Source organism: Platichthys flesus, chromosome 11, assembly GCF_949316205.1.
Source record: "Platichthys flesus chromosome 11, fPlaFle2.1, whole genome shotgun sequence".
Taxonomy (NCBI): domain Eukaryota; kingdom Metazoa; phylum Chordata; class Actinopteri; order Pleuronectiformes; family Pleuronectidae; genus Platichthys; species Platichthys flesus.
The window spans coordinates 20,017,267-20,032,702 of NC_084955.1; the positions used below are offsets into that span (position 1 = coordinate 20,017,267).

Here is a 15,436-nt window from a genome sequence, read left to right on the forward strand (position 1 = left end):
GACAGACAGCTAGAGGTAGATAGATAGATAGTGTATACCCATTCATTAAGGGTCACGATTTATTCTGAGAAATCAATGATAATGTCAATAACTCTCGCAATGTTAAATCCGCTCCAACTTGTAATGGGCTCCTGCCTGACCCCCACACTCCTTCCACTCCAACCTGCAGTCTTTCTTTGATTCTGCTACAACTCCTCATCTCGTTCAAAATAAGGTGAACTCTCACTGTCTGTCCAAACCCTCTGCTTCCTCCTGCAATAGCTGTTAATTTGAACATCTTATATTCATATTATACAGGCACGTGCACAGACATTTTGGGGGGCAGGTGGTCAAACCAAAAAAAGGGCACCCAATCTCCAAAATTGTTTATGAAATTAAACATATTAATAATAAATAAATAAAAAACACAGTAGGATATTTTCAACTTATATATTTATTTGTATTAACAAACTAACTCAAATTATCAATTTGAATAAATAAATGAATAACAGGCAAAAACAGACAAAACAAGACAATATTGAATAACCAAATAATATGTTGATGTTATGGTTAGTGATGTGATGAGCTCCTCTGGACCAGGTAGGGTTACTGATTCTGTTTTACAAGTTGATGGCCTGATCCAAGATAAAAGAGAGCTGCTACATTGAGCTGCTTGCTGCAGTTCCCTGTCCTTCTGCTTTTTTAGTCTCTCTTTTCTTGGCATTATGCTGCAAACTTTGTAAATGAGATAAATCAATGTTGTGCATAATTTTTTTTATGCACAACAATTTTACTGTTTTTTTACTGTTTTCTGACAGAGCCACACAGCCTGATGAGTGCCACTAGGAATTAAGCACTATAATAATATTGACAAATTCTACTTTACTACATATATTTGACAGCTTTACTTAAAAGTTACTTTTATATTTTTGGCTTTTATATACTGGATGATTTGACATACTTTAAAAAACCTATTGTTAGAGAATAACCCATTACTTTTCCAATCTTGTCTTCAGACGCCTTGCAAGAATCACAGTCTGCTGTGATGGCCTGAGGCTGCCCCCTGCTGGCTGCGGGGGTCCTCTTCTGCTCTAGCTTGGTTTGTGAAGCTTGTGATTAACCAAAGTTGTCCATCAAAGAAAATCTTTAATATCCTTCAAGGGAAATTTGATGTACAACCAGCACGGTAGCTTCTAAATTTGAGATCTATCTATCTATCTATCTATCTATCTATCTATCTATCTATCTATCTATCTATCTATCTATCTATCTATCTATCTATCTATCTATCTATCTATCTATCTATCTATCTATCTATCTATTTTTATGAGAACCTCCCTTATGAAAAAAATAATCTTAATAGAATTGTTGTGGGCCCATTGCATCTGTGAGCCCCAACAAATATCTTCACCATCACCCCATTGGAGGATGTCATCAAATCGAGTTTCACCAATCATATAGTTTATTAGATATATTTCTTCAGGCACTATCATCATATTGTACAGAAACACAAAACTAGAATAACCTGACACCATTCTGATTTCATTGAGCATTCACATGACACCATTATACCAAAAAATATACTTTGTACACCACGTGTACATCAAAGTCACGATTCACCACAAAACATTTCTTTGACAAGAAGTAGCCAAAAATTCCTGAAGTGCACATTTCATTGAGATTACATTGACAGCGGTTGTTCAGCGAACCCTCACAACACCATGTTACAGCTTAGAGTTTCATAAAGTGCATTACTCTTGCAATGGCTTCAAAAGTTGATCATCTGAAGGGAAATTGTTTTGTAATGACATGATAAAAAACTGCTCACAACCACTAAAACCTAGTGTTTTTGGCTCACTCACCCATCATAATATGTGTCTATAATCAAATGAAAGTGGAAATCGTTCTTAAAAAAGGACATGAATATAATCATGGCCAGGTCAAGGCTAAAACAAGTCGAGTCTAGATTCGATATAATTTCTTTAATCTAAACTTCACTCCAATAAAATATTTTGGATGTGTTATTTTTGTTATTTATAAAGATGATAAAGATTTGTAATTTATTCCTGAAGTTGAATCTTCTCATTTAGAAAATATACTGTTCAAAACCATCTGTCACTGGTTTTGAAACAGAGATAAAAGTGTGATCGGGAATCTTCAATAAAAAAAGAAAGAAAATCAACATTAAAGCTTTACATTTATATTATCCCACATTTATACAGCACAATCACATATGAATATCACTGAGATATATATGAAGTAGTGTAAACCGTAACCTGCTTTATTTCTGGAAGGACTGGGAGTTATACAAAGCTCTGGATACCTAACATAACCCTACACAACAGCTGAGGCTGCTCACAGCTCCTCACAGCATCAGGGTGACGGCTAGCAGGCAGAGTAGGCCGGTCATCATTTCTGTGTGAAGAGACGGGCCTCTTGTGGCGAACGAGGGGACATTCATGGTGCCATTCAGCCATAGGCAGGAGGAGGTGGTGGCGTTGCAGCACTCCAGATGACAGGGAGGTGGAGTGGAGGCCTCACACGTGGTTTTGGCAGAACAGTTGGAAAAGCAACCTGCCGTCCACTGAAGAGAGGAGTCCATCGTCTCCTTCATCAGCTGCAAACAAGACAGTGAGTGAATAGAACTGTGCAGGAAACGAGAAGTCAAACTTCTTAATGTGAGGCCTAGATATTTCGGTATTGCTCAGAACCCTCTGGAGTTTGTGTGTTTCATCTACACTAATATAACTTTATTCATAGGTCATGTAAAGATAAGCTGATGAAGACAGTTGAAGATGTTAATGTTAATGTGAATAGCTAAGTTTTGGAAAAATACTTCGGTTGGTAGTATACAAAAGAATTACGTTTTTTTCCAATCAAAGTTCTCAATTGTGTTGATATAACTTAATTAATTCATATGTTATCATTCATGTTATTCATTTGTGTGTTTAAGTAGTTTTCTAAGATGGAAAGCATTTTTTCTTTTTTTTGAAAACATTTAAATTGCATTTGTGTTTATCAATTCTGTTGAATCTTAAATGTAGAAATTAAGTATTTAACATTCCTGGAGCTTCCTTATATTAACATTATGGATGTGGGTGAAGTACACTGATACATTTTCTCTGCATATTCTCACCTGACAGTGTGGCTGTGAGGACGAGCAGGTTTGGAGGGGATCAGTTTTAAAAGCTTTGTAGCAATCCGTGCCAGTACACACACCTTGATTACACTTGTTTCCCTGAAGAATTAGAGAAACACAAATACATTAAGATTGTTTGACTTTAGATTATGAAATTACTGGGCAGAAATGTAATATACTGGGGTAAAAAGTAAAGAAGCCAAGTTAAGCTTTCTGCTCACACACACAACAGACATACACACACTGTACCCAGCATACACTCACACATGCAGCCGTCAGTCCCTTACATTGTTTGCTGGAGTGGTGGCAGTAGTTGAAGTGACTGGTTTGGAGGTCGGTGTCATTGTTGTGTTTCCACTTGCTACAACAATGTAAAGAACAGAGTCAAAACTGTTTGAACATGAAATAAAGACTTAAAGTGCACATCTATAAACACGCAAACGTGACTCACAAGATGTAACAAAATGTTATAATTTATCATGTGAAGAAGACAAAGACAGATGTAACCATTCTGAGTTGTGGATTAGGAAGAGTAAAGGTGGGAGGGTTACCTGTGGTCATGTTCATCATGGAAGCAAAAGTGCTGTTGAGGCAGCCAGTAGAGTTGCAGCAGTTCTCGTTGCAGTTGATCTGAGAGGCGTTGACGCAGCTGTCGGCACATGAGGCAGTGCAGTTGACGGTGTAGGACATGTCCATCTGCCTCATCAGCTGATACAACACACAACGACACACAAGCAGAGATTACTTATTTTGCCTTTTCTTTTTTTTATGAATGTTACTGAACATTATAATTGCATGAAGCCTAGAGCCTGGTCTGGGTAGGTCGATAACAATTGGTAAAAGATATTAGCCTTTCACAGAAATACTGTTTCAGTATCTGTGTTTTCTGATATGTGCTGATAACAAAACTTTTATTTGACAAAATAAACATGCAGAAAATGAATAACTCAAGTCCAATACATCTGGTTGTATTTCAGTTTTTCTTTATGGGTATTGAAAATAAAGGTTATGGTTAAACTGTAAAAAATTCAAGGCTCAAATACATTTCTTTGTCTCAAGGGTTTATAACTACATCTTAAGAATCCTCACCGAGTGTTTTTTTAATACATATATCGACCAATATTTAGTATTGGAAATATTTCAATCCCTAAATTAATATTGGTTATGTTAAAGTTTAAGTCAATGCAATACAGCAGTTTTTGAGATGGTTCAAAAGAGTGGTTTGCCTCCCTACCTGACAAACGGACGCAGGAGAACACCAGGTGGCATTCTGACTGCTATACATACTGTAGCATTCCGACTTGTTACAGCTGAATGAGGGACATTCCAACTGTGTTGGAGAGAGATGAGAGATTCACGATGAAGGTGAGACAGACAAAATCAATGATGGAGAAGAAGGAATGACAAGGGAGAGACACAAATACGGAAAAAAAAACACTTCTTTCTCAAGAGGTGGACTTGCTCTACTCACAGTGGTTCCATTGGTCATTCCACCTGAGGCAAAAAGATGGATATCAATAATAGTTAAAAACCGCAAATAAGCAATTCATTTCTTTTTTTTACATGGGAAAACAAATACTGCAAAGTTAATTGAAGCGTCTCAATATTTGATGAAAAATAAACACCATACCAGTCACAATACCTGAAGTTATAGAGATAATTAAATTGGTCCCACCTGAGGCCGTCGTGGCGAGGCTGGACTGGTTCATGGCTGTGGTAGAAGCTAAAGAAAAAGAGGAGAATTAGAAGTGATAGATATTGAAGGTGAAGAATTGGCAGTGATTGTTGAGTTGGTGGATGTGGGGGACTGGTTAGTGGCAGTCAGCCTCCCGGGGTGCTAGTTGTGATGGGATATCAGGTGGTGGTGGCTGCAATACCTCCAGATGGGTAAGTTGTTGTGGTGGACTGAGTTGTGAGAGACTGGGTGGTTGTATTGGATGCTGAGCCGCCTCCTGGTGTGGAGTTGGAGAGTGTCTGAATGTTGGTGGTGGTGGTGAATGTAGTGCCTCCTGAGGCGGCTGTAGTTGTGAGAGACTGGCTGTTTGTGTTGGATGCTGAGCCGCCTCCTGGTGTGGGGTTGGAGAATGTCTGAATGTTGGTGGTGGTGGTGGTGGTGACTGTAGTGCCTCCTGAGGTGGCTGTAGATGTGAGAGGCTGGGTGGTTGTGATGGATGCTGAGCTGCCTCCTGGTGTTGTGTTGGAGGGTGTCTGAGTGTTGGTGGTGGTGCTGACTGCAGTGCCTCCTGAGGTGGCTGTAGTTGTGAGAGGCTGGGTGGTTGTGATGGATGCTGAGCCCGCTCCAGGTGTCGTGTTGGAGGGTGTCTGAGTGTTGGTGGTGGTGCTGACTGCAGTGCCTCCTGAGGTGGCTGTAGTTGTGAGAGGCTGGGTGGTTGTGATGGATGCTGAGCCCGCTCCAGGTGTCGTGTTGGAGGGTGTCTGAGTGTTGGTGGTGGTGCTGACTGCAGTGCCTCCTGAGGTGGCTGTAGTTGTGAGAGGCTGGGTGGTTGTGATGGATGCTGATCCCGCTCCAGGTGTCGTGTTGGAGGGTGTCTGAGTGTTGGTGGTGGTGACTGCAATGCCTCCTGAGGTGGCTGTAGATGTGAGAGGCTGGGTGGTTGTGATGGATGCTGAGCTGCCTCCTGGTGTTGTGTTGGAGGGTGTCTGAGTGTTGGTGGTGGTGGTGACTGCAGTGCCTCCTGAGGTGGCTGTAGTTGTGAGAGGCTGGGTGGTTGTGATGGATGCTGATCCCGCTCCAGGTGTCGTGTTGGAGGGTGTCTGAGTGTTGGTGGTGGTGCTGACTGCAGTGCCTCCTGAGGTGGCTGTAGTTGTGAGAGGCTGGGTGGTTGTGGTGGATGCTGATCCCGCTCCAGGTGTCGTGTTGGAGGGTGTCTGAGTGTTGGTGGTGGTGCTGACTGCAGTGCCTCCTGAGGTGGCTGTAGTTGTGAGAGGCTGGGTGGTTGTGGTTGATGCTGAGCTGCCTCCTGGAGTTGTGTTGGAGGGTGTCTGAGTGTTGGTGGTGGTGGTGACTGCAGTGCCTCCTGAGGTGGCTGTAGTTGTGAGAGGCTGGGTGGTTGTGATGGATGCTGATCCCGCTCCAGGTGTCGTGCTGGAGGGTGTCTGAGTGTTGGTGGTGGTGCTGACTGCAGTGCCTCCTGAGGTGGCTGTAGTTGTGAGAGGCTGGGTGGTTGTGGTGGATGCTGAGCTGCCTCCTGGTGTTGTGTTGGAGGGTGTCTGAGTGTTGGTGGTGGTGTTGACTGCAGTGCCTCCTGAGGTGGCTGTAGTTGTGAGAGACTGGGTGGTGGTGTTGAATGCTGTACCTCCTGAGGTGGTGGAGCTTGCAGACTGGCTGGGGCTGTTGATGTTGGTCGTAGCGGACTGTGTGGTCATTGTTGTGGCCCCAGAAGCGGTGCTTGGGGACTGGGAGGTGGAGGCTCCTGTGGTGACGGTCTGGGATTGGGTTGTAGAGGTGGGGGCCTGGGTGGTGCTGCTAGTTGCTCCAGATGAAGTGGTGATCGGTTGGGAGGTTGCACTGCTCGTTGTCATGTTTGCAGGGGAGGTAGTTGAGTTACCTTCACCCGACACTAATACTGCTGGCAGGAGTAGTCCTAACAGGAGGAGGTGCAGGGCCCCTGTGAAACCTGGCAAATTGGGAGACATTGTTACAAAATACATATTTAATATAATTATACACTTTTTAATAATATCAGGGAAAATGCATTCATAAGACCAAAAAACTTCAAAATGGTTTATTAGAGATCTTTGCTAACAGGGTGTCTCATGGGACATGTTCATCAGCTGCCACGTAATAATGCACAGATATTTATTGTCCCACTTAGGAACCTTTCCTGGTGGACAAATCTAGTATTTGGTTCAATGGGTTGTCATCATGCTTGATGCAGATTGTCATGGTGCCCAGAAAGAGAACCTCCAATACATTGGAGCTAAGCAGTATTTCTTTTATCCAGTCGAATATATCAACATCTGTAGTTTATTTCCAGGATTTATTTCAGTCTTTATCAAATAAAAAAAATTATAATTTAAATTTGTACTTGTCACATACATCAACCGTACACAGTAGGACGTGTAGAGAAATGCTTTTTCTACGACTCTCCTTCAATCAATATATAATGAAAAACAATTAACTATTATACGGAGAAAATATAGTATAAGGAATGTAAGAAGAGATGTATACAAATATATTTAAAGGGCAGGCATGTGTAGTCAGACTGAGGTAGTTATGTTAGTTCAGCCATGTGAGCAATGTGTACCTCAGAATTGGCGTTTCATCTGTCACAGACTTAAATAGTTCAGAAACTACCATTAAGTGACCAAACTATCTTTGGTGAAAGTTTGTCTCTTTAGCAGCAGAGCAGGTATTTTTTTTGCTTCGCTTTAACTACTTGAAAAGGACAAATGAGAAGAGAGACAAATCAGAAGACGTCCAAATTGTAGCACGGCCGGTCAGGGTCGAGCTGTAGTCCTGAAGAATGTTAGCCACCCGATGTGCTAAAGTCAATTTACATCTGCTTAACAAAATAATTTACACTTTACAGTGAAATGAATTGATTTGGATATTCCTGCAATTTTACCAAATTATAACTGACATATTTTTATTTTTGGGGGGGGGGGGGGGCGGGGAGTTTTTCCATATATTAATTTTAGGTCTGATGTTATGAATTTAGTTTGTTGCACATATTTCAATATCATTTTGAGACATATTCATGATACACAAACAAAACTGATGTAACTTGACAGACAAGGTTTGTGCAGATTAGGGAACGTGTATGTGATCACTGTCAATGATTTTAAAAGCCTGAGCAAACACACACTCATACCTGAGTCTTTCACGGGAGTGGAGGCCATTGTCACGCGGAGAGAAATCGCGGGAGCGCTTTGTTCAGCCTGTAATAAAATCATGTTAGAATCCTGGCGAATGGAAAGGTAAGACACACAATGAACATGAATGGACAGCTGCAGGATGCCATTCTATTAAAGTACACAAGTCTTCTGTTGCAGACGCAATGACAAATCTCTGCCCGCAGAACAAACTGAGCGACAACAAATTTAATTTGTGCGCAGACAATGGATCTTTATGATGAATGGTAATGTGGGCCCAATTCAAACTGTTTACCCAGGCTAATTGGACTCACTGAATTACTGTCGCGCTCAGAGGGCAGCTCTTTAGATCTGTGGGAGTCACCTGTGGTCTCTTCCCTTCACAATCCTCTAATTGTTCGGCTGAAACTGATCCTCTAATTGTTTGGCTGAGCCCGAAACTGCTAAATGTGAGATTTAATGCTGCATTTTTCAATTCCCGAACATCAGTAGCTCCTGGAATGCAACATTTTAGGTCTAAGCCCGATGAGCAGTTTTTAGTAATATTCACCCACTCATGAGGTCATGCAGTCACCGGCAATTATATGATAAGTGTCTCTGTTCGCAAATCAGGGAACACAATTAAAATGTGTTTGTTCCTCAATCAGTTCCCTCGGGAGAACCGTCAGGCGGCTTGTTTTTCCCCCTCTCCCTTGGATCCCAGCATGGCCTCCTCAGGGCTCTACACCCTGGAAACTGAGCGACAACACAAGCCATCGTCCAGGTCGAAATGCTGAGTTTAATTGGGAACAGTGCTCTGTGCACGATGAAGTGTGCAGGTGCTGAATAGTTCATATTTTAAACCACCTCCTTCCCAATGCTCGTCTTGACTTGAACCTACTTCATGTTCCATCGGTGAAACATGAAGTTGACTCCAAGGACCAGTTAAAATGACAGTATCACCAGTTTCAGGAAAGGGTTTAACTTCACAAGAAAACCCATATTGACTGACTTTGATGTGAATACATGGCGTCTGTGTGAGGAGATGCTACAAACGCAAAACCTGACCATGTTTTTGTTGTCGTGAGTAATTTCATTCTCAATCAGAATCAGCTCATTTTAAGGTCTTTTGGAGATTGAAAAAGAAAACGACTAAATTACAAGCTGTCTGGAGTTATTCGGAAACATAGACTCTCAATTAAGTTTATAATGAATCCATATATATTTAAATACTTGCTTGTCATTAACAAACTTCACACATCGCATATATGGTTTCTAACAGAAATGTCACATCATAAGAGATCGAACAACCTCCACCTGCTGCATCATCCACGAGGGTAACAACACCTTGGGATTCCCTGTGCACAAATATCTAAGCTGCATTTAGTTCCATTAAAAACACACAATAAACATCATTTAAAATCGGTGGAGGCGACTCACCTGGGGCACACTGTGCAGGTTTTGGTGTCAGCTGTGGTTGAAGTGAATGAGCTCTCTCTCTCTCTCACTGGTGTTCCTTCTCTCTCACCTCCCCCCTTCGCTTCCTGCTGACGGCACTGGAGTGGGAATATACGAAGTGGAAACTCTCACCTGCACGTCTATACCAGTGTGAGAGGAGGAGACTACCAGCCTCCTGTTGCTGGGCGGGTCTGAAGATGCCTTAGAATTGACGGGGTGATGTATTTTTGGAGGTTGGGAGTTTTTTTAAATATTTTGATATTGATCAATATGAGAAATGTATTTAGAAACAGAAACTGCTTATTTCATAACTTTCCCCCGAATGGATACTTTAATTACCCTGTTTACCCCCAGATATCCCCTAAATGTCTTTAAATCCCATGCTTGTAAGTCGATTCAACATAAAAGACGATATTACATTACAATACCCTGTAGTGTACGGTTGCTTTGATAAAGTTTAATTAAAACTGTGCGCCCTGCTATTAAAGATTTACTAAAATAACTCAGTGGCTTAAGCCTTAGCTGGCCTATAAGAATCCAGGCGAGATTGCAGTGCCCTGTGGGCTGTTGTATAGGGAACCCTCTGGTTTCTGTCCAACACAATGTGAAATCAGACCCCGCTCCCTGCCCACCAGCCCCCTCACACTACAATTACCTCTTTGTGGCCCTTAGAACGTCGAATTCTTGGACACGACACAAAAGGCAATTGCACAATTCGGGTGACAGAAATCCTTCCTTTCTTCATCGAAGCTGCAGGAAACACACAAAATGTGTTTGTGGTCTTCGGATGATTATTAGAAGTATAAGAAAAATCTGTGAATAACATTAATTTGAGCGTTGAATTGTATTGTAAGTTAATTTTCTGCTCATTAATTGACTTATCCAGAGGCAGGGAGTGGCTGTTAATGTCACACACTGTATTAACACTCAATGAAATAATGACTCTGTATCCAAAAGCTTCATCGGGCCTCATTAGAGGGTAGTTACACATTTTCAAAGTCTGTCTTAAAAAGTATAGACTCCATATGTACACTGACAGAGTTATGTGTAAGTTTTCCTTTTAGTTTTCCACGCTCCCACCACTGGTTGTCACATGACGTCATCATTAATGCCTTAACAGAAGTTGATATAACCTGCAGTCACTCAGCTTTGTAATCTTTTCCCCCCCTGGGGGCCACTTCCGATACTTCAGCAAATAAAACATATCTGTGGGCGAAAAGTATGTAGTTTAAACGTACAGAAAAGTAGCATCTTTGTTTCTTTTACTGATAATTTCCCAAAGTCCCGATATACCTCCATCTCAATATGAAAAATCAAAGATTCCAAGAATTACATTGCAAAATATTGCAGGATGCTAAACCAATAATCAAAGACAGAAAAAAAATATCCCCTAGCTGATGAAACAGGTTGATTCTAGCTTCCCTGTTTGGTTGTTTGTTTACACGTGTGTACGATGCGTGTGCTTGTGTAAGGACGTGACCCTGGATGAGGGTTTTTCTTACTTTCGTAGAAGCAACACAACAACAAAGAAGGTGTTTGGATTAAATTCACACCACACAGATGGAAACTGTGAGCTCACGTTTCATTTGAACGCCCAGTTTTTACTGTGAAACCAAAAACTCTGTGTAGTGTGAATAATCAACTGGGAAAAAATGCTGCCCCCTTGATTTCCTAACAGGGAGATGATGCAGAGTTTTGTTTCTGACAAACAACATCTTTTTAACACTGTTGGTGAACAGCACCCTCTTCTGAAGAGCAATGAGCACTGATCTCTGGACAGGAAATCAGACAAACCAAGTCGAGCAGGTTTGTTCGACATATGCAGAACTTTGTATAGACTTTGTTGGCCATTTAATATTTTTTACAGAGTTTTTGTTTTATATCATATTATTCTGGGACATAATCTCACACTTTAATTGTATAAATAAATTGTAGAAATAGTGGGAATAGAATTTTTATTTTGTTTTAGTTGCTTTGAGCTTTCTGATGATGTCTACGTCATGGAAAATACAGATTTGCATCCCCTTGAGGAAAAGTTGATAAGATGGCATATAAATGGAGAAATCTTTCTCTGTCTTATCGACAACCGCTCATCCAACAAACTTCCACATCTCTGGGTCTTGGCCAAGTAGATCATCAAGTGCTCAATGAAAATGTGATATTGTCACATTGTGAATTCAATTGTCAGCAAGTGTCACTTATAACTTGTAATCACGGCTCCCTTTCAAAATAAATGTAGTCTTGTGGGAGTCTGATTGGCCCTGCGTGAGATAAATTCTTCCTCAGTTCTTCCGATTCACTTTACCAGAAGGCAGACTGATTCCAACAGGATACCATGTGGACTCGTATTGTTTACAGCTGAGGCTCAGCAGACCAAATTAGGCAACCTGGATACAACTCCACTCTGTGACTGCATGACTAAGAAGATTAGAGAAGATTTACCTTCCCAGCAGTCGTCAGCAGCAGCGTTCACACAGACCTGATACGTAGCAACAGGCCTCTGAGCTCTGTGTGCGCGATACATTAGCAGGACTACACACACTGAGGCCCACTGAGCAGAAATGGGAGCCACTACTTTCATATGACCTCACATGGGACGGTTTCCTCCCAGTCCACAGGTGAGCTTCTGGTCAAGGTCAGTGTCCAGCACTGTCACTGTATGTGTTTGTGTTTGTGTGAGTTTGCAGCATCCGCCCACAGGAGTTACTTTTTTTAGCAGCCTTCACCTGATCCTCTGGACTCAGTAGACCCCCGTGTAGTACAACCACAGTCATGAGTTCACGTCAATGTAGAGATGGAATATTATTTCACCCCAGGAACGTTCATATCATTGGTTCTCCAGTCAGAAAATGCTCCAACATGACGGCTTGTATCCTGCGGACTGTGTTTACATGGACATTTAAAGGGATACTGTGCACCTGCAGGTTCCTGTGGGTGAGTGCATGAGTCATTTGTATCGTTGCATAAGTGTAGATGGGGTTGTTATTTATTTATAGTTATTTAATCTTGCAGATTTGCCCATATAATGCAATCAAATTCTTGCCAAGGGAACAACATGTTACAGAGGAGACGAGACGACAGATGAAACAACTTGTGGGTAAGAGTCAGCGATAAAACATAATGAATATAATTTTAACTTTTGATTACAACAGATTTTATTTCACTGGTTTCATTCTATTCAGAGTAGCTGATAAGAATACGAATAAGAAGAACAATAAGAAAAATAACAATAATAACTGAACTTCTTTTATGGATTTGTACACAACTATTATGATATGATTATAAACTCATGAAAAGAAACAATAACATTATCTGCTTCATAAAATAGAATATCTTATCTGCATGCAGTGCACGTGTGTCACGTTGACCACTCGACTCCTCTTATCAGGTTTTGAAAGTAAAGGGATCGCAGCCATACCGGGGAGCCCCGACCGCACCACCGGCCTGAACCAGAGACTGAGCAAGGCTGAGAGAGAGATCCTGTCTCTGAAGACCAGGGTCGCCTGTGAGAGGGTGTCCTGGGAGAGGAGGTTTTCAGAGCTGCAGAGGAAACAGGAAGAGTTGCGTGGTCAGGTGTGTTTGTGAACATGTGAGTGTGTATGTGTGTGTGTGAGTGTGTGTGTGTGTGAGTGTGTTTATGACTTGGTTAATGATCAGTCCCCTCTGTCTCCTCAGCTGCACTCTGAGGCTGGAGTGTTGGTGAGAGTGGCCACTTGTGATGATCAGGCAGAGTCAGGAGAGGACAATGGACAAGTATTTGAGGAGAGCTCAAGTAAAATGACACAAATATGAGTGAAGAGTTTGTCATACATTTAAAATTGACCAAAGACTTAAAGTGTTGTTGTCTAATGGACAGGTCTCTCAAGACACATGTTTCTACACAGAGGAAGTGAGATGTCAAGCAGCTCGTCAGACAGGCGCTTATCTTCATCAACAGCGCTGAGCTCAAGACTCGCATCCTCCTCATCCTCAGTCACCAGGTACAGGATGTCTCCCAGAATCAAATATAATTCCAAAACAATTAAGAATTATGTGTTTAAATTTTTAATTATATAATAAAAACATGAAAATAAACACAAATCCTCAGCAATCTGATTTCCTTTATGCCCAAATATAATATATAATATGCAATAATTTACCCTGAGGTGCTGATGACAGACAAGCGACAGCATCAGTTGCATTAGGTTAATTTATAACAGAATTCATTGCAACATGTAGGACATTTTTTGGGGGACACTAAATCAAATCGATATCATTCATATGCTTCAATCATGCACCACAGAGGAGAGCGGGGGCCTCAAGTCACTGGAATCTTTATTTTAGGAGCTGGGGCTTTGTTATTGACTGAACCTTCCTGCTCCTTCAGTATGGGATCATGGAGGACGTCCTATGGTCCCCACAGGGCTTTTGTCCCCCACTCCCCCATGGACCTGCAGCTGGGCCACCGGGTCAGGGTCATGCTGCCGTCTGGGCGGGTCAGCACAGGAACGGTCCGTTACCTGGGCCACCTGCAGGGGGAGTCAGACCTCCACCTTGGCGTGGAGCTGCAGACACCTGATCACGGGCTGCATGATGGCAGCCACAGGGGACACAGCTACTTTGAATGGTAAGTGACTGACCTCAATCCTCACTGTTTGATCACAGGAACATGCAGCTTCTTGAACGTTTACACCTCGTCTGGGAATCCACTCAGAGGCTTTACTGAGATAAACAAACCCTACCTGATTTTTAAAATATCTTCAGAACTTTGCTATTGTTCCATTCTTGAATCCCTCCAGATGTATAAACTTACACTACATCGACCCTTCTGGCCATCTGTTATCAAACTGTGATTCCTGAAGCATGAGTCAAATATGCAGAAATCAGACTGCAGGGTTTCTTTGTCTGTGACACAACACGACTGACAGCAGGCATTAAGCTGTCAAATGTTGCACCCGGTAATACCTGAGCCTATCCTGAGCAGTTAGTGACAGAGCTGAAAATGCAAATCTCAGTCTGAAGTCAAGTTGAGAAGCTCATAAAACAGCTTGTGAACAGACCAATTTTCCTTTTTGAGGCTGTTGATAGTGAAATGTATTATTTACCTACCTAAATAGGTTGCACGTGGGATGGTTTGAATGCAAATGTCATGGTTTGTTTTCTCTGTTATTTTACCTATAGCTGATTTATTCAGTTTCATTGTGACTCTACTTTTTTCCCCCTTGCAGTAAACCTGGATTTGGTGCCTTTGTACCATTCCACAAACTACTGATGGCCTGGGAATGACGAGAATACGACACACTAAGCTGCACCATAGAGAACCAAGTGAGCAGAGAACAGTAGTCACAGTCATGGATCTGATACATTATTGTAATGAGGTATCATAGCACCCATGTAAAAACAGCAGTGTTGTGTTGTCATGTCTCTGAAGAATCACAATAATAAATATGATTTCAACCCTGTGTAGCTTGGGCAGAGAGAAATGTCACGGTTACAGTGTGTAACTGTTCTTTATGAGTGAGTTGTTGAGCAGGTCTTTACGTAAATAAAACACAACTTCAGGCTCCACTGAAAAACCAACATAAACTGAAGGCAGGATAACAGGAGGTGTTACAATCCTGTTGAGTGCAAACATTTTTGTGTGAATGACTCTCAAGTAGTGGCCTGAAGGGCCTCTCACTTTGAACAAATAGAGAACGACTCAACTCAGACTCAGTGTGTGTGTATGTGTGTGTGTGTGTGTGTGTGTGTGTATGTGTGTGTGTGTGTGTGTGTGTGTGTATGTGTGTGTGTGTGTATGTATGTATGTATGTCAGAGTGTATGTGCAAGACTTATACCTTTCTACATACTGTGACTAATATCAGAATACTACACGTTTTGGTTCGATTATTGCTTATTCTGAGTATGATCCCATTCGGGTTGAGGTCATCTGAATATGCTGTGTGTTTTAAACTATTGTCTTGTTCTGGTTAATACCGGAATAGTGCATGTAGAGTCATTGAATCCTGTATCACAGCCAGAAAAACAGAAGTGCTCTTGTGAAATTCAGGAGGAAATGTAGGCAA

The 15,436-nt window shown here is 41.7% G+C and overlaps 3 protein-coding genes across 7 annotated transcripts; 1 reads left to right on the top strand and 2 right to left on the bottom strand.

Annotated features, from left to right (window-relative positions):
- Nucleotides 1–1,284: 1,284 nt before the first annotated feature.
- On the bottom strand, nt 1,285–4,442 carry LOC133965216 (threonine-rich protein). The gene is made up of 5 exons (XM_062399659.1): nt 4,353–4,442; nt 3,670–3,826; nt 3,406–3,479; nt 3,116–3,217; nt 1,285–2,596 (listed from the first exon to the last, which is right to left on the bottom strand). The coding sequence occupies exons 1-5, from the start codon at nt 4,401–4,403 to the stop codon at nt 2,345–2,347; spliced, it is 636 nt and encodes a 211-aa protein (XP_062255643.1). The 5' UTR covers nt 4,404–4,442; the 3' UTR covers nt 1,285–2,344.
- Nucleotides 4,443–4,590: 148 nt separating this feature from the next.
- Nucleotides 4,591–6,661, bottom strand: LOC133964771 (mucin-2-like). Its single transcript, XM_062399012.1, has 2 exons — nt 4,794–6,661; nt 4,591–4,612 (listed from the first exon to the last, which is right to left on the bottom strand). The coding sequence occupies exon 1, from the start codon at nt 6,659–6,661 to the stop codon at nt 4,973–4,975; it is 1,689 nt and encodes a 562-aa protein (XP_062254996.1). The 3' UTR covers nt 4,591–4,612; nt 4,794–4,972.
- Nucleotides 6,662–11,849: 5,188 nt separating this feature from the next.
- On the top strand, nt 11,850–14,834 carry LOC133965048 (CAP-Gly domain-containing linker protein 2). Of its 5 annotated transcripts, none has more exons than XM_062399427.1 (8): nt 11,850–12,009; nt 12,234–12,325; nt 12,404–12,488; nt 12,780–12,964; nt 13,049–13,163; nt 13,248–13,371; nt 13,758–13,997; nt 14,599–14,834. In XM_062399427.1, exons 1-8 carry the CDS (start codon nt 11,973–11,975, stop codon nt 14,654–14,656), a joined length of 936 nt encoding a protein of 311 aa, XP_062255411.1. In that variant the 5' UTR covers nt 11,850–11,972; the 3' UTR covers nt 14,657–14,834. The 5 variants fall into 5 exon arrangements, with proteins under 5 accessions (XP_062255411.1, XP_062255412.1, XP_062255415.1 ...); XM_062399428.1 differs by having other exon boundaries at nt 13,067–13,163; XM_062399431.1 differs by having other exon boundaries at nt 11,863–12,009; nt 12,208–12,325.
- The last annotated feature ends 602 nt before the right edge of the window (nt 14,835–15,436 follow it).

What these genes read in the sequence shown, in the direction of transcription:
- LOC133965048 (XM_062399427.1), top strand. Translation starts at nt 11,973, where the DNA reads ATGACCTCACATGGGACGGTTTCCTCCCAGTCCACAG. An exon ending in ACAGATGAAACAACTTGTGG is followed by an intron (nt 12,489 to 12,779) that starts GTAAGAGTCAGC and finishes TCCTCTTATCAG; the next exon opens with GTTTTGAAAGTAAAGGGATC. An exon ending in TCCTCATCCTCAGTCACCAG is followed by an intron (nt 13,372 to 13,757) that starts GTACAGGATGTC and finishes CTGCTCCTTCAG; the next exon opens with TATGGGATCATGGAGGACGT.
- LOC133964771 (XM_062399012.1), bottom strand. Translation starts at nt 6,661, where the DNA reads ATGACAACGAGCAGTGCAACCTCCCAACCGATCACCACTTCATCTGGA.
- LOC133965216 (XM_062399659.1), bottom strand. Translation starts at nt 4,403, where the DNA reads ATGTATAGCAGTCAGAATGCCACCTGGTGTTCTCCTGCGTCCGTTTGT. An exon ending in CTCCTGCGTCCGTTTGTCAG is followed by an intron (nt 3,827 to 4,352) that starts GTAGGGAGGCAA and finishes GTGTTGTATCAG; the next exon opens with CTGATGAGGCAGATGGACAT. An exon ending in CATGATGAACATGACCACAG is followed by an intron (nt 3,480 to 3,669) that starts GTAACCCTCCCA and finishes ACATTGTTGTAG; the next exon opens with CAAGTGGAAACACAACAATG.